The 23,599-nt window shown below is 25.9% G+C and overlaps 1 protein-coding gene across 1 annotated transcript; it reads right to left on the bottom strand.

The window, feature by feature from the left end:
• Nucleotides 1–211: 211 nt before the first annotated feature.
• LOC114125553 (cytoplasmic dynein 2 intermediate chain 1-like) lies at nucleotides 212–19,625 on the bottom strand. Its single transcript, XM_027989253.2, is given in 18 exon segments — nucleotides 212–369; nucleotides 2,561–2,681; nucleotides 2,743–2,912; nucleotides 8,186–8,244; nucleotides 9,013–9,158; nucleotides 9,246–9,409; nucleotides 9,641–9,732; nucleotides 9,805–9,870; nucleotides 9,873–9,898; nucleotides 11,571–11,725; nucleotides 12,269–12,565; nucleotides 14,888–15,022; nucleotides 15,181–15,321; nucleotides 15,380–15,631; nucleotides 15,716–15,951; nucleotides 19,141–19,230; nucleotides 19,233–19,293; nucleotides 19,372–19,625. Coding segments are annotated over 18 exon segments (2,373 nt in total). The 5' UTR covers nucleotides 19,423–19,625; the 3' UTR covers nucleotides 212–258.
• Between the last annotated feature and the right edge of the window lie 3,974 nt (nucleotides 19,626–23,599).

The raw sequence follows: 23,599 nt of genomic DNA, 5'->3' as shown, positions 1-23,599 counted from the left end.
TTATATAAAAGTTTATAGTTATGCACATGGCAAATAAAAAATTAAAATATTATTACGTAGTTGTACATACATATATGTAAGATGTTATTTTTGTTTCGTAGAATTATACTGTGTACCGCACAAGTAATGAATATTATTTTTTATTATATTATTACACGTTATCAGAGCTAGAAAAATATATTATATATTATTAAATTAAAAACACTGTTATTGGCACATTATGTTTATATTATGTTAGAAGCTTGCAGCAGTTCACTACTATAGACCGGCCAGAAAACTAGTGAGCTGTTCGCAACGATCGGCTGTCTCGTTCCTTTTGTCCAACTTCAACTGATGTAATTCCACTTTGCCATCCACAAACGCTAATCCCTGCAAACAATATAGTAATCAAAAAATTAACGTTATAATTTTATTGATACTAATAATATTATTATAGTACATTTGATACTTCTGAGTTCATGGTGTATAAATAAATTATACAGTTAGGAAATTTTTTTTTTTTTTTTGGCAAACATTTTAGAATTTGTACATTTAACACCAGTCGAATACATAACAACAGCTGAACAAGTTTTAAAAATATTCACAATTTATTTGAATTGTAATTATATTTCGACATTTTTGAAAAACGAGCGCGAATTATAATGTTTGTACAATTTATTATAATATAATTCTTATATATTCTTATAATTATTATTGAATTACCTGGTATGTATTTGAAAAACATGGATTCGAGTAAAATCAGAATTATTAGTATAGTATTCAAGTATAATTTTATAAGTGTTTTAATGGAGTATAACTAGTCAAATATATAGTTTTCAATTTTATTTTAAGTTTTTCGACTCAAAAAAAGATATTTTCAGAAAATATTTCAATAAATTAGAGCTACTACTTCTCGGAATATTCTCAACAATGTAATCTAATCTCGATATTTTTTTTTTCATTTACCATCTTTGAACGACGGTTTAAATAAGTGGTTCACTTGTATTATTGACAGGTACTAAAGTACTTAGGTATAACAAATAAGCAATATGTTTAAAACAAATTACTATTGAAATTGGAATTAAAAAACATCAAAGATTTTATTAGATATAGAGTATGAGTCACTTTTTTTGGCAAATAATATGTTTTTCAGTAGTAATAAGTAAACGTACTGTATAAGTATAGATACAAAAATAAATAATGTAAACATCGTTGAACTTTTAGTGTTTTTGTTTATAACTAATAATAATCTACATAAAAAAAATACATTTGAACTCATAGATTACGTTTAAAGATTATTAAACGGAATAAAATTAAAATAAATTTAAAAAATCAGGAGAAACCACTGTATAGTTAATTTACCCCGTTATATTGAACAAATAATTTTATTAGTGTGTAAAATTTGAGAGCAGCGATAAATCACATTGCAAGCAAAAAATGATTTCTTGCGAAGATAGTTAATTAGTCTTTAGTTTTAAGAATATTTTATAAATAATTGTTTTTAATATTACTATAAGAAATTAATTTGTTTAATAGAAGTGTGGTGTGTTTAATTTTTTGAAATTTTCACTATTTTTAAGATAATAATAATCTTTGCGATGACCAAAAGTTACTAGTCCTTATTATTGAAATGTTTTTTTTTTTTTTTTTTAATTACAACATAATAATTAAAATTAAAATATTTTTCTTTAAGTATCCAAAGTTATAATTTAAAATGATTCTAATATATTTTCGATATTTTTAGAATGTTTTATGGCCAACTTAGTAAGAACTTTTTAGTACATTTCCATGATTTTATACTCAGAAAAATGAATCATTAATAAATCAGAAAAGACGTATTAAAAAATTAAAAATTTCAAATCTGCACCTAAAAAAAAGTCGATCAATTTTAAAAATTATAATTTTTAGAAAATTTAAATTTAAATGTTTTGTGAAAATCTCAAATATTTACGGTTATTATCTTTTAAATTAAAAAAAGAAAAGAAAAATCGATTTTGTCTAATATTCATTTGGTGTAAATATTTCAGTTTTTTTTTAATTTTTTTTTCCTAAATTTTTTGTTAAGACCATATACTTGTTTTTCTTTTGATGAACTAATATATTAAGTGTAAGCAACATTCAACCAGAAACTATGCTCAAATTTAAAATGTAAACAAATTAAAGTTCTAAAGGTGATGAAAGTTACAAAAAAAAAACATACTTCATACTTCATAGTATTAAAACCAACACGTCCTCCGTTGACAATATAAAAAAGGGTAATAAAATTATGAAACTGTGACGTCAGCTGTGCGCTAATTTTATTTGAATAGGTAGCACATTTTAGTAAACTTTCAATTACAACGCCCACCATTTATCCTGGGAGCTAATTAGCATATTCTGACCGTCGGAATTAAGTATACAGCAAAATATTAAATTCATTATGAGGATCATGAAGAAAAGTAATTAATCTGAATGCTAATAGATAATATTATGTTGGGAAACCTTTTAAATGAATGGTGATTTGTTTACTTCGTTTTGGATTTCAATATTATAAAGGTATAACAATATTAGAACTATGGTATTATAACGTGTTAAAACTAACCAAAAAGGTATTTAGATTTGTTGGCGTTGACGTCAATGAAATGGCCGTCACAGTCTTCCCTTGGAACGGGATTGATATTTTTGGTGTGGTGATGTTGTCGCAAAGGTCCCACATATTTATGCTATAAACGTCATACAAAAATAAAAACAGATGATACAAGTGAATCAACGGTTTTAGATTACCTAGATAATGAATCCAACCCGAAAACGATTCCAGAATATTCGACACACCATCGAGCTTGTACGATACTCGTTAGGGCACCCGATCCATCTCCTGGTGAAGCAAATAACCGTCTCAGAGCTTCTCGACGGCTGGAACGATACAAAATAACTTCGTTGTTCGAACATGCGGCCTGAAAACGTATTCTTCATTTGTATTGTAGGTACATTGAAATGCTTAAATAGTTTATAACCATATAAGTGAATAAATGGTAAAAACAAGTAGATTATGTAATATGCATAATATTTAAATATATAGGTATCATTTTAGCTACTAAATTATTAGAATACTAGAAAAACATAAATTTAAACTTTGATGTCTTCTAATACTCAAATATATTGTATTCTGTATGTATTGTATTTTTAAAAGAATTTATCAACATAAATACACGATAAGAGTAGTTTTTTCACACAGAGCCTCATATGATATCAGTTAAATAGAGAAAAAATACACATATAGTAAGAAACGCTGTTACCCGAGAAAGAATATTAAAAAGTAAAATAAACCTAATAAATAATAATACACATAATATTCAATTTTGTATGATTAATTGATAACTTTATAATGATGACTTTTCAAGAAACCACTGTTTAATAACAAAATCAATGATTTAAAAATAATAGTTAAGAGATAGAATGTATTTTAAACATAAAATAGTTGCTTATGGTATAGAATATTACTATTTTTTTTTAATTAACTTTTATTTATTTGTTTTTTGAATATAAAACACCTTATTCTAGTGAATATGTAATACAAGTTTTTAAATTCTCGCAACAATCTTTCCTTCTCATACTCAAAATTACACACAGATATCAGAAATATGTCTTTTTTATTATGAATTATAAATTTAGACGTGTATGTTTTTTTATGAATATAACAAGAATTCTAATATAACTTTAGACACATATAATAAATCGATTTCAAACTCTAACGTTAAATTATAAATTATATAAAGTATATTGTGAAAATAAGTGATGAAGTTACAAATTACAAAATAAAATAAATAAGTCTTTTAAATAAAAATATTTTCAATATTTGATTTAAATTCTGGAAGTAAATATTAGTATCTATGAAATATTTATTTTATATAAAATAATGTATGCGTTAAACATACATTTTTTTTTTATTATTATTCGAATTTAAATAAAAATCAATATAGAACTGTATACCTCGACCAACTAATAACGTTTTGCTCTAGATATTAATATTATGAACTACTAAATAATAATCATTATATAAAAAGTTTGAATTCTTTTGGCAAGATTAATTTTTAGACTATAATGAAAGTCGATATTGACTATGTTATTTGTGTTATTATTTAATATCGTTTGTTATACTACGGGGCACTCCTTTTGATTAGTGTATATTTTTCGCAAAGCATACTCTTTCTGAATTGTCATCCCCACTAATAATCATTACTTTAAATCAACAATTATTTCAAATGTTTAATGACATTTGGTAGATCTTATATCAATATATAAGCCTATATATCTAAGCCAATTAATTGTCTGTTATTTATAAAGCTATTCACTACTTAGCGTAATTTAAAAAAATATATTTCTTAATTATGTTATGTACTCTAAACAATTGTCATTCGAGTGTACACATAATTATTATTTAACATTATATTATTATGTTTTATATAATTAGTTTTGTCATATTGACAAGAAGAAATCGTTAATTTATAATTCGTATAACTATTTTAGTCATTGCGTTAAACGATTTTCACTTTCTATATGACATGTGGACAGTTCTAAAAATATGACTAATAGTATTAAATTAAATTAAATAAAGTAACAATAAACCACAGGAACGTAAAACAAAATACATTAATATATTCGAATTATATTGAAAATATTTTCATGTTTACATTGTTTAATTTGTATAGCTGAAAAATATAAGTTTTTATTAAAATTATAATTAATGAGTAAGTTCTATTTTATTTTGGATCAAATCTTTTTACTTTTTTAGCAATATTGCATAATTATTATTTACAGATTGGACACTGTGAAACAGAAAATCTACATAATAATCGTTCAAAAGTAATTAATTTTTATTTTATATCATTTAATTGTGGTTTAATATTTAACTGCTATCAATTTGTACAATTCTATATGACGATTTAATTTTGTCGCATTATTTGATAATATTTAAGTATTTTCTTTTAAAAATACAGGTCAGTTGATACACTAAAAAAATGTAACACACCCGTTGTTGCTTATCTCCTTACAAGCAATTAATCATACGGTTCTACGCTTAATTATATGCAACTCCATTAATTATATTTATAAAGGTAGTTAGTAAAAAACTCGGTTTATTTTCCCTTAATTAATTCCTAACAATTAAAATATTATATAGATTTGTACTTACTGTAATGTATGATTGTCTCAGACCTTCGAATTTTTTAATTTGATAAGTTTAAGTCAAATTTACATAATTAAGTTGTAGAACACGTTTTTGGTAGTTAAACAAAATTAAAGCGGTACTATAACCTAAATATATATATATACATATTACGCGGAAACGATATAATTATAATATAGTGACATTGTCTCTTGTTTACAAATAGTCTTTAAATGTGCAATCTACTGTCCTTTTGTTTGCGATTGGTGCTATTATCTTACTACCTATAATTAGGTCAACATACAGAAGCAGGTATAATATACTGCAAGTGTGTTGTCCGTTCTCGTTCCGATATGCCATTAGTTAATTAAACACAAGTATGGTCAACTGACCACACTTTGCACATTGGAAAAATTTTTACGACCCACGTGAATTAAAACGCCGTTTTGGATAAGCTACTTTTAGCGGGCGTGTGTGTGTCATGAGGTCAAATTTATGTAAAATACTAACGAAAAAATCCAAAGACGATTTCGAACAATGAAATACAGAAAAAAATTGCGATAACTGTTATAACGTTATATCCGATAAAAAATACAGACAATTTATTAACATATTCTAATATAAACCATTAAACCACCAGACCTTGTTTTAACTTTTAAATATGTCTACATGCGATCGTAAGTATAATATTTTTTAATTACTTTATCGACATTAATAAACAAAATTATTTAACCACGAATAAAGTCGTTCTCGTGATCTTTACATAAACAAAATAATTATTATTTACTACCATATACCGTATCCCCTACATGACAGCTAGTAAAACACAAGTTTTGATGCAAGAATTATCACATTTTCTTCAGCTAATTTTAACCACTGTCATTTTATTTCAATGAACATTTTTTAAGAGAGGTTCAATTTACCTACTTAAGTGATTAGAAGAATAAAATGTTGTTTTTCAAATATATCAAATATGGAAGTTTTGAGTATATGGTACGAGAAAAAAATCTCCAATTAAAATTTTGGAATACTTTATAATTATTCTACAGAGTAAATAAAAAGCTTAAAATTGTAAAAACCCAAGCAATACTAATGTGAACTACAATATTATTTTATGATGATTAGTGTACAAATATAATGTAAATAAGTTGTAAAGTAACTATGTAAAAATAAATAACATATTATTATGTTGAAGTTTTAATGTCAAACGAATGAATTATTTAAGTTCGTGGTCGTGTATAATAATATATCCGTCATAAAGTAAATTAAACATAATGTTTGTACCATATTATTATATACTTCATTCTATAGAATATCTATATTATATTTTAATTACGGTTAACGTGGTCGTTGAGAACTATAACATGTTCATTTAAACAGTTTAAACCCTTATCGAACTGGAATTTATATTCGGGTCAGCATTCTAGTGAATTATTAATAAGGAATCGAGTTTCTGAGTGTGCACGATAAATACAATTTAAATGGACATGTTGGTATATTCGATAACCTGACCGCATATGTCCCATAACAAGTTATGAGACATTAATCAAAACCGACAAAAGTTTAATAATTTTGTAGCATTAAGAATTTTAAAAATGTTCTGTTTTTTTTTTTATGTTAGTAATCGTTTAAAAAAATTGTATTGTACATTTTACTTTTGTAATAAGCTTTTGGGTAATATGTAAAAATGATACATTATATAAAATATATAAAAATTGTAAAATTGTATTACGTATATACACGTATAAAATGTATTACATTATTTGTATTATTATTATTTAGTTAAACATACTTAATATGAAAAATTCGTTTCCATGAAATATTTAACTTTTCAATTTATTTAAGTTCAATTATTATTTATCACAATATATTAGTATTTATTTAAAATTTTGAAAAAAGAACAGCACTAGATGTAATATGATCTATTTATATGATTGTACGGAGGCCTTTCGGCAAGTTATTATGATTTTACATGTGGGTTGACAGTCCTCATGTAACTTAGTTTTTAGACCAACATCTTATGATATTTATTACTGTTATATAATTTACAGTTAATACCACTTTGGAATAGTTACTATAAACTGTCCAAAACCATTTATATCCTCAAGTTTCTTAATTAGCACAACATACAATAAGAGACATATAAATTAATAAAGTGTCATTTATGCTACCCCTTTCATATTACGTAACTTTGACTATTATTTAAGAATTTATCATAATTACGATCAGATTAAATGTATCAACTTATAAGTTAGGTAGTTGATAGAAATAGTATGTTAAAATTATTTTAATTAAGAAAAAAATAATTTTTAAAACAAAATTCATAATTACAAAGACTTGAAATTATTAATAACTGTATATAATATTATGATAAAAAAATATTAAATACATATTTTAAATTAAATTATTTATAATTGTAACTAAAAATATTAAAAAAAAGTTATCTTATGTAATTTATACAATAATCCTACCTATTATATCCGTCATCGTTAGTAGGATATTTCAATAATATTTTTTATCTTAACTTACAGTGTTACACGGCGAGTCATATAGGCAATATAGGTACTTCATTTTGAGAATTTTGAATGGACATAGAAAAATAATTCATTAATGACTTTTGGTTCTGAATTCTAATTCACATAATATATTATGTATTACTTATATGTATAAGCCAATAATATTTTCTTCCTGATATAAATTCACTGATAAGGTTAATTACCAAATCGACTTTTTAACAGTAATTTATTTAAAATGTGTAGGAATTTAACTCTCAATTATTAATTTATAAATACCATATACGCATTGTACAAATAATTGAATAGTATGTTTATATATTTTCTTTATGGTATTATTAGAAATCATTTATAAATTGTATAATATAAATATTTATTTAAGTCTGAAAAAAAAATGTTTTTAGTTATAGGTATATTAACTATATTAGTTTTAATATAAAAGTAATTTAGCACTGTTTTCAACTAAAATTTAACTATTTATCAAAACATTTAAAGGATTATGTAAAAATAAAATTTAATTAAATAAATAATAGATACAAAAAATACTTACCAAAAAAAAATTGAAGTCGAATGGGCAAATATCCAATGAGTTGACTGAAAAATGTTCAGCTACAACAATTATAAATTGTTGTTTTAGTTATAGATTTTTTTTTATTTCACCGTATATAATATATTATACATTTATACATATAAAAACATTTAACTTAATGGTTACACTATGCAACTATACACACACAATTTAGGAAAACTTTAATTCAAAGAATATACATTATATATATATATATATATGTATATATGTTTTTTTCGATAAAAATAGATGATGGAATAGTTTCAATTTGGATTCTAAGAAAATCAGTTTCATAATTTAAATAAATAAAAATGATGGAAAAAATAATTAAAGGTTCCATAATATGAAGAAGTTTTAGAAAAATAAGATGAACCTTAGTATTACGATTAACCTTGAAGCAAAAATTAATAACGAATAACTATTTGATCTGTTGACTATAGAACACCTCCTTGTTCAAAACATGAAAAACGAATAGTAAATTAATTTATCAATTATCAATAAATCATCAACAATTTATACTGGTATTAAACAATAATAAAAATGGACTTTTTCGTTAGTGAAAATAAATTAATATAAAGTATATAGTATTATATAAAGTTACGTGGTTGATATATTTAAATATATACATACATAATTTAAAAGTTCAATTCAATATGAATCATTACTGAATAATTGATAATACACAAGACCGAATTTTAAGTTATTGAAATATAAGTATTGCAATTACAGTGAGAAAAAATAATATCGTAATATTATTGTTTCAATAGTTAACCATTTCAAATAGTTTTTTAAGGTAATTTTATAGTTACCTGTATTTTCGTAGGTAAAGTACGATGGCCATACTTTGTGCCCCCCTATATTGTACCGGAAAACCAGTCCACAATTAGTGCCAATAAAAGCGTCCTGCTTGTTATTCAAGCATAAACAGGTAGCCGTAACACCGTCAGACAAGTATCTGAAATTGTTGATGAATTTACTTAATACATATTGTTTGACAAATTCACAATTCGCATATAATAATATAAAAACAGTTTTTCCTTACCTAGGAACATTTTTATTAGCATTGAAAGTTTGCATTTTTACTAATCTCACAGAACTCCATGGCGCAGTACCTACGCTCCTGTGGTCAGAAACTTCAGAAGCGTCTGCCCAACTATCCATTACTGTCCATACAATTAACACAAAATCTTCATCCAAACTACAAAGCTGTAAACGCGAATCGTTAACTATATTTGAATATTCAAATTCGACAATTCAAATATATATGAGAAACATATTATTATTAACGTTAATTTAAACCGTAAAAAAGTCACTGGTCTGTTTCGAGTTTAAAATAAATAGACATTAAAAATAAAGTACTTAGACAAAATCAAAATTTTACATTATGAAAATCGGGTATTAAGCGGAAATGGTAAATAATGATTTAGAAACACTCACCTCGTCTGGCAATTTTTCGTTCGTTACATTTTTGTATGTTACCGTGCTTAAGCCAACGATTTTAGACATATGACCATGGTCAATCGATAGCGCTAAAATAATTCAAACGGCGTTAAACAATATGGTATGGTAGTTTTGCTTTAGATTTATAAATTGTATTGTACCAGAATTGTAGGATGGTGAACGTAATGGACAGGGGAGACCGTTGATTTGCTGATGATGTAATTGGCTTCTCTTAAATCCCACACACATATACTCCTACAAGTACCAAAAACCATTTGTTTTGATTGCACATTCTGCTGTGTAGTTAATTAGTTTGACATGATAAAAATAAATTAAATGTTTCATATAATAGGAATGCAATATATTGTGTTTTAACTTTTAGTAAACAGTTGTGTCGCAGTTTACAAAAATAGGTAATATGAGTTCAATCATTATTAATAGGTAGTTACGTGTAATTACTCATTTTAATTACTGGCATATTTATACATTTTAAAATTTATCTTAAGCAATTTTGTCAAAGATGAATAATGTAAATCAAACTATTGACTATTTAAATTATACAATTAAAAAAAAACTGTTGAATTAAAAAATATATAAATAGTTTATTTTTATTAGTACAAATGTTTAACGTTAGTAATTGTTTCGGGTGGCTATGAGCTTATGAGAATGTGGTACAACTCAGTACAAGTGAAGTTTTGCATTAATAATGGTTATTTTTAAATTATATAACGACTACAGTTGTATCCAAAATACAATTATTAATGTCTTATTTGATACATTGTTTGTTATTTTTCACAAATCATTAGTTGTCTAATAAACACAAAAATTCCAATAACTGTTATATATATATATACAAGCTGTAATCCATGAGCTCCACCCCCGTAGATATTTTTTTGAATATTGTGAGGTTGTTTTTTGTCTTATACCTAGTTATTTTAATTATATAATGCTATAAAATGTACATAACTTATACCTACGCAAAATAACAATAATTTAAGGTGTTTATAAATTCTCATAATTAATATACTTATAGATAATAAAAACAATTTTTTTTTCACATTAGTATCATATTATTCTTTCAGTCGGAAAATATATTAAATAAATTATAAAGTCATTAAATGAATATCAACAATAATGATTAAAAAAACAACACAATTTTGTGGGTTTTCGCATCATACAGCCAATCAGCGAGCTACTGATTTACTATACTGCTTTTCTATTGGTTATTAATGTTATTAGATGCGTTTTAATCTATTCTTACTACTCGAGTCTTAAAAATAAGTTCGTCAGTCGTAGTTAAAATGCAGGACCGTTCAAAGCACCGAGCCGTTGTCACATCTCGTACACGTCGATAATAATAATTTATTTATCTATTTATCGTCGATTCTATATACACATTCTGAGGTGGATCATGGGCTATTGCTAACTGTAGGTATGTTTTAAATAATGATTTTGATATATTATAATATATAATACATAGATATACGTCGAAATTCAAATTGAATGCATTTGAAATGTGTAGTTTTGTCAGTTAAAACCTAGATTGCGCCACATAGTTCTTAGTACATATTTTATTTGCTGATAATATTATATTATTATATTGATGTTATTAATATTTTGTGAATTTAATGTTTAACGAATTTCTAATAGCCAATTGAAAATTAATAACCTTTAAAATTACATTCAAATACAATTAAAAAATAAATATATCGTAAATTTACCAATTTAAAGTATAACTTTTCAACGATTTCATTATTAAACAATTTCTGAAGTATTTGTCTTTTCTATACACTATTACTTAATATTTTATTTTAAGTAGTATTTTAAAGTGTTATTTGTTAACTATTATTTTAAAAATTCAAAAATACCAAATCATAGGTTTCAATTATATTATGTACTCAGTAAGCTAAGCATATATGTATTTTACCCATCCACGTGTGCAGCTGTAACAAATCCTATGGTTGACTTAAAAATAGTGCACAATGATGTAACACGATTAGGACACTTGAGAATATACTCGGGATGTTCTGTTATTGATATACTCCAGATACAGATAACATATTGATTAAACGAATCCATCACCTGGACAAAAAAAATAACGCTGTACAACTATTAACTGATATCTGAAACATGATTATTTAAATTTAAATTAACATATTCCAATTATAATTAAAATAATATTTAAATATAATTCTAATAATCTAAAATCAAATTTCTACAATAATAATATAATAATACATTAAACACGGAAAGCGTCTTAGGTTTGGATACACGTTATTACAACTTTATCTTAAAAAATAATAATTACCTATCGTAATATTTCTTTATATAATTAACTAAAATATCAATAGTGGTATTTTTGCTTTTGAGTTTAACACCAGTATTATTCAATATACAATTATTTTAATACTTTTGATTTTTGGTATTTACATTTTTCATTATTTCAGTTTTTTGATTGATTTGATTTTTCTTTTATTTATTTATTTATTATTTTTTTTTTTTTACGAAAATAAAAGTTTTAAAAATTTAATTAAATCAACTTTAGAAAATTATTTACCAATCAAAAAGCTATAGTTATAAGTTATTTGAACTAAAATCTAATATATTGTATACTATATTATGTACTTCATGCGTTGTAACTAGTGATTCGACAATTGACGTAATTCTCAAAAATTCTATGGATGTGACTGGACGTTTTTCTAGAAATTTCAAGGAGGAAACTACTGGGCTTAGATGGCCGTTGCTGAAGCCCATGTCAAAGTCATTAGCCACTAGTCTATGTTCAGCTCGATCCATTGACTGCTGTTCCAGCATTGATAACATCATTCGGGCGATCACGACTACTCTGTCGGAATCTACCATGGTCATGCGTCTTTGGTGATGATCATCAGGTAATTCATTACCGCCGACACCCAGTTTTGCCTATCAAAAAAAAATCGGATAAAAAACTTCAAAATGTTGTACTATTAAACAAATGTATGTATACTATCTAAAGTTTTCCATAACGTACGTACTAAATCATTAATTGGCATGAACAAATACGAGGGAAATAAAACAAAGTTGAATAAAAATTAAATTCTACAAAATATCCATTTTCTAATTTGAATTATACTTCTACATCATGTTTCTTGTAGCTCATAAAAATAAACTTTGTAGTGATTAAATAAAAAATTAAAATACATTAACTATTACAGATAATAAAATAAAAAGTGAAAAATAATATTAAGGAAAACAATTAAATTAAATTAAAAAACCAAAAATACCAATGTATATTATAATAAGTATAATATTAATGTAATTTTTTTAATACTAACGATGGATTGGTTGATTTATTTTTAAATAATTTCAATTAAATGAATAAAATGGTTAAATAACAAATACAAGTATATACATTAATATAAAGAGAGTTTTGAATTTCTCTAATGCAAATAAATGTGATTTTATTACAATTTTGAAATCGGTTATTCAACCACGTTATAATAATATACATTAACAGTTAACGATATAAATAACGTAAAACGTTATACATAATATATTACTTATTAAAATAATCCGTCTCAAAATATTTTTGATAAATATACCATAGTCACGAACTAAATGTATTTCAATTTGTTACCAAAGTCTTCCCATAAAAATAAAATCTAAAACCACAATACTGATACAAAAATCCATTAAGTAATACATACATAATATTATATTGTACAATTATTGTACATACTCGTATACTATATGTAAATATGATTTGAAATATACCAGTATATTGATACGTAACAATATAATATAATGCATATATCTTACGTTATTTGATAAATTTATATTTCTAAAAATATAACAGACGATATTGATCAAATATAATATATAAACAACTATTAACATGGCGATTTATCTAAAATGCTCATCCTCATTTTTTTCTTTAATTATGCAGTTATTCAAAATCAAATTTTTAGAATTCTTGAGATTTTTTGTATTATTTAAGGAGTGTCTTGTAGTGATACTCGAGTCTGTTTTTTATATGACAACTCTCCTCCCAATGGGTAAAATTAATTATATAAGAGAAAATTTTTCTGAAACTATTATCGTATCATAATCAAAATCGGAATAAGTAAATAAATTTAATTTTTAATCGCTGTGAACTGAAGAAGTCTATGATGATAATGAGTATGGAAGATATGGGGGTTTTGATTATTTGAAAATTGTAGTAATTATTTCATCGATATTAATAATTCATAAAAAAAAATGGTCTAAGTATAATAAATACTAGATCCGAAAGAACATATATTTTCTGTTTTATTTTTTTAAACAATTGTTTGAGGACTAGTATTCTTAGTATAAAACTTTAAAAAACGGAAAAACCACTCATTCGAATTTCAAATTACATTCATAGGTACATTTTTTTTTAAATATATCCATTTTACAGAAAATAAAAAGAACATAAGTTTATTTAAATATGCAGGACTGAGGACAATAATAAATTTATTATTTATAATAGTTACAAAATTACTTTTAAAAAATAGGCTTAGCTGAATATGGTGTTGAAAATAGGCATTGCAATAAAAAAAACTGCGCATTCGCAGACTGAAATGATAAAAATTTTAGAAAGAATCTATAATGTTTATTTATATATCACCAGTTTGTAAAAAAAAAATCGATATATTCCTGCAATATAATCCAGTCAAGAAATTCAGTGTTCCCTAAATTTGTGAGCACACTGTATATTATATAACACTATTTGTTAGATTTTTTTATTTATATTATATTATATAAAATCGTAAAAACCTATTAGGTATAATAAATAAAATGACTCGACTTCGAGAAAAAACTTATATGCTGGGTTAAAAGATTCTCAACAATGAGATAATAAATTACTAGAAAAATGGTCCCATTATTTTTATATATTCTGTTCTTTTTTGTAGAAATTGAATTTTAAATTTTTAGTATCGGTGTAAAATATATGTTTTTTTTTTTTAAATTTTTACCATTTTGATTTTAATGTTAATAATTAATTGTTTATTTTAATTAACTAATTTAAATTATATTTAAATATATTTTCATTACAAAAAGAACAGTCCAACATGGGTAAAATCTGGAAAATAAACTAGTTTTATTCTTTATTTAGTTAGTATGTTAATAATTATATGGTATCAAACATAACACTGTGATTGACTACAAATTCAATAAAAAAATTACTTTTTAATTGTTTATTTATAAATTATGCATATTATAGGTAGAGTTAATATTATTTACTCTTAAATATTCAATCGATGAACAGTCTAATTCATTTGTCAATGCAATAGGATGTTGAGTCCATTTTTCGACCACATCACTTTCATTAGTTTGTACTTCTTTCTCTGCATTTTCATCGTGAGTTTGTGTTTGAACCTAAAAAATATTAAATAAATTGAATTGTAATCTTTAAAAACGTTAATATTTTTGTTAGTGTAAAAACTTTTTTCGAAAATATATTTTATTATCATTTTTAGGATGATTTTCAAGGAATAAAGAAAAAATTATCTTGTTCTTTATAATTTTAATTTTACCTGCGTCATATTTGAACGTCCATACATTTTTATATACTGTTCATAAGGTATTGCTGGCAATTCTAACAGAGAAAAGCTAACAGTGTCTAGCTTAATCATCTCCATCAAAATATTTCCCCTAGTTTGGATTTTATCCTTTACCTATATTGAAATATTTAAATTTAAAGTAATTTTAATCGTTTTGTATAGATAAGTATACTTCTTGTTCTCGCTTTCTTTTTCCGGCAGTTTTAAAGTTGTTTAAGCCCATTTCAATGGTCTGTTCTAACGAGTTGACTTCAAACTTCTCATCCAAGAATGGTTCTAATTTTTCTTCTACACACATGGGCAATGCAAACTTAACATTTACAGTGTCATTTGATATAGGTTGGCTTAGCACGGTCGGTTTCAACGGCGATCCAACTACCAATGCATCAACTGAAGTATCAGATTCAAAGTCGGATTCATAATCCTTAAAAAACCGTTGAATAATTTAAAAATTAATATATAATATATTTATACATACATATTTTATTTATATATATTTTTTTTTTACTTCAAAGTCATCTTCGTATTCTTGGTTATCTGATACGTCTGATGAACTACTTTGAACTGTAGCACTATTGTCAACTTTGACAACAATCGCTTTTTCTTCTTTATGTATTTTATTTTCATTTTGGTTGATATTAACTTTAACGTGTTTATTGTTGACATCAGCTGAGAGTTTTTTCGTAGAAATATTTCGTTGCGGTTTTTCCACTTTCGTAAATGGGAGGGTTTTATGTTGATCTTCTACATATTTCAAATAAAACATACTTCATAATATATTCTTCTTGTGATATTTTTGAATATTTTAAACATTATAGTATATGTCTAAAATTTTAAAAACCATAATAATAATATGAATATATTATAATCTATATTATAGAGTATTATAATACCCACAGTTTTTATTTTGAATTTTAAAAGTTTATTCTAATTTAGTGTTAAGAATTTGTTGGATAATAAAACGAGATTAATTATTCTTATTAAATATTATAAAAATTATTATTTATTATTATAATAAATATAATTATTTTTGAATGGTAAGTTATTTAAAGTAATTACAACAGTCTAATAAATAATTTACTAAATAATGTATTATGTATAAATAATAAATATAATAAATCGGAAAGTATAAAAAAAATGTATTACATTTAATGACAATAAAATATGTCGTTTTTATTATTGCTCCAGAGCAATTTTTATCCTTCTTTATGCTTTACCTCTTGACATACAGTTTCGAAAAATAATAATATATAAAGTTTATTATTTAAGTTACATATGTTTAGTCAACAAAAGTGAAAATGGTCATTAAGCAACAATAAAAGCCAATACAGAGTGGTTTCTTGTGTTTGTTCAGACGATCCGCTACAAGAATTATGGCTCTGTTCACAATTATTAAGTTACAAGAAAAATAAATAAAATAAGATAAGATACGGTTTTATAAAAACTCGAACCAAAGACTAAAAATCATTATTCAATTATTGTATAAACTATAAATATGTATATACAAATAAAAGCAATCGTAATTTGAGAGAAAAGTAAACCTTGTTCAAAAAAAAAAAAAAAAACCAATTGCGAAAATTCAAAAGCTTGCAATAGATCTAGTTCAGATTACTTGTACTGATCATAACGTTTTACCTTCAACTAAGATACTTATTGTTTTTAATTTAATGATGTGAATAACTGCGTTCATAACTTTGAAATATTATAACGAATTTATTAGAGATGGATTCTGATCACACAAAGTAGTTTTTATATTTTATAATACCACCTTTTATACAATTTCTATGTGATAGTTGGTAACATAAAACCGTGTTTCACAAAAACTGTCCACTAATGATTAATACAAACATTGGGTGACCTATTTTTAATTTATTGATAATTTTACAAGCCATAAATAAATGTATTATTTTACGGTCTGGCACAGTATGTTTAGAATTCTGGAGCGTATTTTGTCAAACTTAATTTACATTTTTTTTCGTGTCCAATTTATTGGAATACAATAATCAATGTTAGATTTATCCATTATTTCAAGAAAAAATATATATCGTCCAAAACTAGCAGGGGGTACAATATATATATATATACAATACACTTGCTGTGTGTATGTTATTCATTGGCAAATTAAATGATAAATTTATTAGTTGTGATACAGCACTGAATAGTGAATGGAAGCATTGTACAAATATATGAATAACAATCGTAGAACTTAATTATGTAGTTAATTAATTAAGGTTTTAAAGGCCTTATCGAGATAGGTAATGAAATACTTTTTAATAAAATATATAATAATATGCTAATAGAAAAAATATGTCTTAAAAAGACAGATTGTTATAATAATATATTAAAATATTAAAGTGTATACAATAAAAAAAAAAAAATGCTATTCAAACATGGAAATAATTGGTCGTACGAAAATTAGGACGGATATAGGGTAACATATTAACATATATTGTATAACAACAACAACAACAACAGATTTAAACCGTGAATTTATACCTAACTACGTGCATCATTAAGCGAGGATCATCGTATCCGGAAGACACGATGCAATTTTTAGTACTATTTGATTAAAAAATAATTTGCCTATGCAATATATTGTCGATCTGTTTATTTATTATATATTAATAGTTAAAATACCTATCATATTTCATTATCGAATAATAGGTACTTGGTATATTATACCTTTTAAGTACACAAATACGTGATCATCTCATTTAGAATTCCAACTTAATTTTATGAGGGTAATAAAATATTGTACCTATAAAAAAAATTATATAATATATTAAGTTTTTAATGTTTATAATTTATAAAACACTAACCATTCTAAATATGGTTGGTTTTTCTTTATTATTTATAATATAAAATATATTTAAATGAATTGGTAGCCCGAATTAATCCGAAAAGTTGTTTGAATATATTCATTGTCCAAAGCTTAAAATTATTTTTTACGTTTTTGTAATTTGTCTTTGTTTTTCTTTTCAATCCTTTATTTACCAACCTTTCTTTATTTATTTTAATTTTAATTTATATTTTGTAAAAGTCGTAACTTTATATCACGCGTATTATTAACAAAGAAAGCATAAACACTGGAATTATTTTAATGTAATTTGACGCTAAAACTATTTATTTTTATTTTTTATAATTTATTAAAAGGTACAATAGTAGGTACATTATTAATTATAAAACTCTTAAAAAAAAATTCGAATCTAAGTATAATTTTTATTTCAAGCATTTTTTTCTTGCTTTTTATAATGTAAATAAAAATTATGATAATAATAAGATATAATCAATACTAAAGGATCGTTTATATTCATAAACACAATTAAACACGTTTTTTTTTTTGTTTTTGTAACTGCACAGGAGCAGTTTTACAAGAGATTTTTTTACGAACATGGATTTAATACAAATATTGTGATCTCCAACGAATGATTCAAACCACTTATATAGTATATGTACCACAATATAAGGTACGTGAAAATAATTTTGGTGATAAAGTGGATCACGAAAATGTATTGTGCCACGATACAGCATTTATGACTACCCAACCCGCCGTAGACAGCCACCAATCGTTATAAAATAATAATAACGTCGATGATTGGGACGTGCGATAAATATTATAATAATTATAAAATTATTTATAATGTTTTATATTTTCAGATTTGGATCAATATTGACAATGGCGTGGCGAAGTGATGATCGATAGTCGACGTGTTTTTTATGTGGTGGATGGATAATGACCAATGAATAATTAATATTAATTATTATTTTAGTATTTACTTCGATAAATAATTAAACGAAATTATAATATGACAGTAAATGCCTTTGTATTTGATTTCGGGGTAGGTTGGTGTATTTATGGAATTTTTATTAGTGTATGGACAATTTCGAGTTCGCCACGCCACTGGTACCAACCGTCTCGTTGGCAATACTGACTGTTTCTGGTCGGTGGCGCGAGCGACGTCACGCCGGCATTTTTCACTGCAGCAGAGGCCGCTGACACGTTCTTTTTGCCGGTTACCGTTGCGCGGGTCTGGCTCGGCTGGGCGCAGATGGTTTTGCGGTGGATTTCTTTGTCGGCGGACGAGCCTGAAACAGAAAATACGTCGTTTGAAACGAATTTCAAAGAAAAACGAAGGTGTAACACACGATATTCGCGGATCTCACCGTTGCCGCCGCCACGAATCCGTTGAAATTCTCGACGGTCCTCCGAGCCATTTCGGGCGAAATTGACCAGCGCCTTGTAACCTAACGATATTTTACAAACAATATGGTAACGTGGTGGAAAAAAAAATACGTTGTGTTTGACCTAGACCAGCAGCTGTCCTCGGGTGCTCGCAATCCCACCAATATACGTCATTATACCGTGGTATGTGTACATGGCAACCGTTTGTTGTGCGTCCGGTGGTGACGGCGATACCTGGTTGTGGCGGTGGCGGCGTAAAGAGGTTATAATAATATGTTTTATACGTATAGACAGGTATTGAATGTGTAGGTACCCAATTTGTTGTGAGTATAAAATGTTATGCTACATATCCGTCAATATATTTATGACACATTTCCATAATGCTATTTTGGACCGTAGCACATCAATATGCGCAGTTAATACACCGATTTAAGATTAGACTACTTTAATCGATCGTATGTGTGTTGATGTTATGATTATTAGTAAAAATAAAAGATACGATTTATGATGTCGAAGAGTACGTAGACATTTTATTAAATGTATTGATGTATTATAACAGTCAAAAATAAATAAATAAATAATTTCAAAAATCGAACGATATTGCAGGAAATTTACAATGAGTCACTGCAAATATTGCATACTCGAGTACTACAGTACGTATGTAGGTACATAAACTCTATAGTCTATTGTATCAATAATAGCTACGAATGGACATTTATTTTCTAGAAAATGGCCAACTTCTATAAAACAGTATGACGAACATGAATCAACACAACATTATTTTTTTAATTACACATAATTAACAATTTACATTACATAACATTCAGTTTTGGCAGTTTTTCTAAGAATAAACAAAAAAAAACAAGATTATAATGAACAGTCGGAATAATGTTTTACTTCTCTGTCTACTCTACACAAAAAGTTTCAACTGATATATTTTAAGTAAAGCATTATAATTATGAATTATGATAATTAGATGTAATAATACTATCACTATCTTAGTTTTATAATAGTGTCCAATTTTTTTTCTATTGGAATGATTGCTCCAAAAGTTTTAAGTATTACATCATACGAAATATCGAATCATTTCTTTTATATTTGGTATGAGAAGTTATTTTTACACATTTTCATTCTATAAACGTAAGAAAAAATTTGAAAATCACTATAGAAATTATACAATTTATAGCATTCTAGTTTGTAAGTTTTCTTATAATTCAATTAATAATCTCTAATATATACAGACGATAAATATATTTAAAAACGAATACAATTTGTTTAAGGTCATAATGTTATATTTCTTTATTATGTAGAGTATAATATTGATTATAGTTATTTTTAAAATTTTATTCAGAATCTTAAACTTCAAATAGTTACTCAACATTCACTTTTTCTTAAATAAACACTGAGTTAAGAAATTTAAAATTTAAATTAAATTTTTTCATAAATAATATTCAACTGGTATTATTTTTAGTTTTATTATTATATTAAAGTTTTGACATTTTAATAAATGGTAATGACACAAACATTTTTTTATCATTAATAAAAATATTTTTTAGAAATTTCTATAAAGTGTAGTGATGTTAGAATAAAGCAAAAGCAGTAAATCGCCTATACATGTATAAATAGGTATAGTTTGAATTGTATTACAATTGATGTTATTTATAGGAATGTATTCAAATTCATTTTTTTCTGATTATCTCAATTCTCAAAGTTTGACATTTTAATTTAAGGTATTTCTAATATCCTATTTTGAACATAATAAATGTTAGTAAACGTAGTTAAATGTTTATTTTTTATTGATAATCATTAATCACTTTTTAAAAAGTTCTATTATAAACAGGATATAGTAGATCGTTTCAGAATCGATTTTTCTTACGAATTTGATTATTTTATTATATAATACAGTATGTTAAGTTTGCAAACGAATCTATAACGAAAATATGCAATGTATAAGAGAAACAACTTATGATGGTCTATACGCAAAGTGTTATACTCGACGACGGACACCTCGGGCACCGTTTTACGATGGATATCCCTTGGATGATGTCCTCGAATAGGTTTCACCGTCACGCGTTGTTGTAATATCGTATATCGACGAAAATAAAGTCGGCTGCCGGGAGAACACAATAAAACAGGGTTACGGAAATCGGTTCGACAGGATGTGTACACGACTCGCACGCAGATACGTTAGACCGATAAAAATAAAAAAAAAACACTATGCTGCCGTCGCACAGGTACAGAATAATATATATATATACTTATATATAATAAAATAATATAATATAATGTACGTGCACCGTTGGCATTGACCGGCCACCACCGTCGGAGATCACTCAGGTGTGAATCCTGCCGTATGTAAATACACACGTATATATTATGTGTAATACCTGCGCGGCCGGGAATTACATATTGTTTTATTTTTTCGATCTGCGGGTGTACCTATATACATATTTATGTATAATATGTGTAGTATATACAAGTTAATTCCATTGTGCCACGTATTATAATAAAACATGTCGGTAAGTACTCTCTCTGTGTGTGCGTTCAAGTGCTCGGACACATACGAGACATGATTATAATGTATATTTATATTTCATTGTAGAATAGGGTGCAAATTTATCCGGTTAATCTCCTCCGTCCATCGGTTTCAGATCGGTGAACGATCGTTTCGGCTGGACTGTCACTACTGCAGCACCATGCCGCCGCCGCCGTCAGGAACTATTCGACTTAAACATTATATAATTACGATCGTCATCACTAACCATTGACGTCGGGTGTGCCAACCCGGAAGTAATAATAATAATAAAAATAACTTTTTTTGTTTTAAAAAAAAAAAACCCAAACGGAATTAGTAAAAAAAGTAATAAACTGACTAACACACCAACGTAATACACCCCCCTGCTACCAATCATAGACGGAAACAATGTTTGAATGAGTTCATCACATCATATTATATAATTTTGTTTTAGAGTACAGCAACAATTATAATATTATAATTTATCGGAAATTTGAGGCCAATGAATTGCAAACGATAAATGTATAATCATTATATTTTTATAAAAACCACGACAGCTTTAGTTATATTATGATTGTTACATTTAATTACATAGTTTTAGTCACTGTAAGGAAACCTTACACTTGTATTACACTTTCAATTATTTTTTACTTACAATTAAACATTTTATCATTCATAAATAAAACAAAAATAAATTAAGAATATTATTTGGTGAAAGTGCAGGTTTTTACTACAAATAAACAAAAATCAATTAGAATCTAAGTACCTAATAAATTAAAAACGAGTTCAACAAAACGTTCGATTATAGAACACTTCAAAGATCTAAACAATTTGTATGTCGTTCACAAAATTATAATATTATGTAAATTAATAAATTGAACTTTCTGCGTATGCCTGTTCGAATTCATAACCGAATAATTTTCTCTTAATTACACGGTATTGAAAAACTAAACTAAACTATTACACATTTTATCCCATAAGTACAAAACACGTTTTCATACTTTCGTTATAATATTTGCTAGTTTGTCGTTGTAGATGTTGTCGTGCTATAACAGTATAATACTAGGTACGAATTTTTCTATAGCTTACATCTTATCATTTTATCATTAAAACAGACAGTGTTTTGTTCATTCAAATTGAACACACACACACATACACACACAATGATCGTGTTCTTATCACTCTGATTTTTGAATGAAAACATCATCATAGTTGTCATCTTTGATAACTTATGTGTAATAACTGTTTGCAATGTTAGAGTCTCGAATATTATTACGTGCGCCACAGTATTAAATGTAGCCGAGCAACAAAATTAATTTTATGTACAAACAGTAGGTAGTAGTGGCACACAACAATTCTCTTGTCTAGCATGCATTGTTTGAAAGCACACAATCGGACGGGAAATTTACCGTATAAATAGTTACAGCATATAAGTGTATACCTGTATGCGTCTTATCCGGAACGTTATCGGGACATTTACATTTTCCGCTGTCGTGTAGCTATGGCGTATAATATATCATATTATCGGGTTTGCGCGTGCTAAGGGTCCGTCGTGTATTTTTACGATATGTGGCGTATGTTATGTGCGGTGTACGAAAAAATCGATTTTAACCATTACGTGGACGAGAAGCACCCGAGAAAATATAACGTTTAGGTACCGTAAAATAACCGTTAAATCCTTATGGTTTGAAAAC

The sequence above is a fragment of the Aphis gossypii genome, chromosome 2 (assembly GCF_020184175.1).
Source record: "Aphis gossypii isolate Hap1 chromosome 2, ASM2018417v2, whole genome shotgun sequence".
NCBI classification, from domain to species: Eukaryota; Metazoa; Arthropoda; class Insecta; order Hemiptera; family Aphididae; genus Aphis; species Aphis gossypii.
The sequence above is the reverse complement of the archived record's forward strand: the minus strand, read 5'-3'. Positions and strand labels throughout refer to the sequence as shown.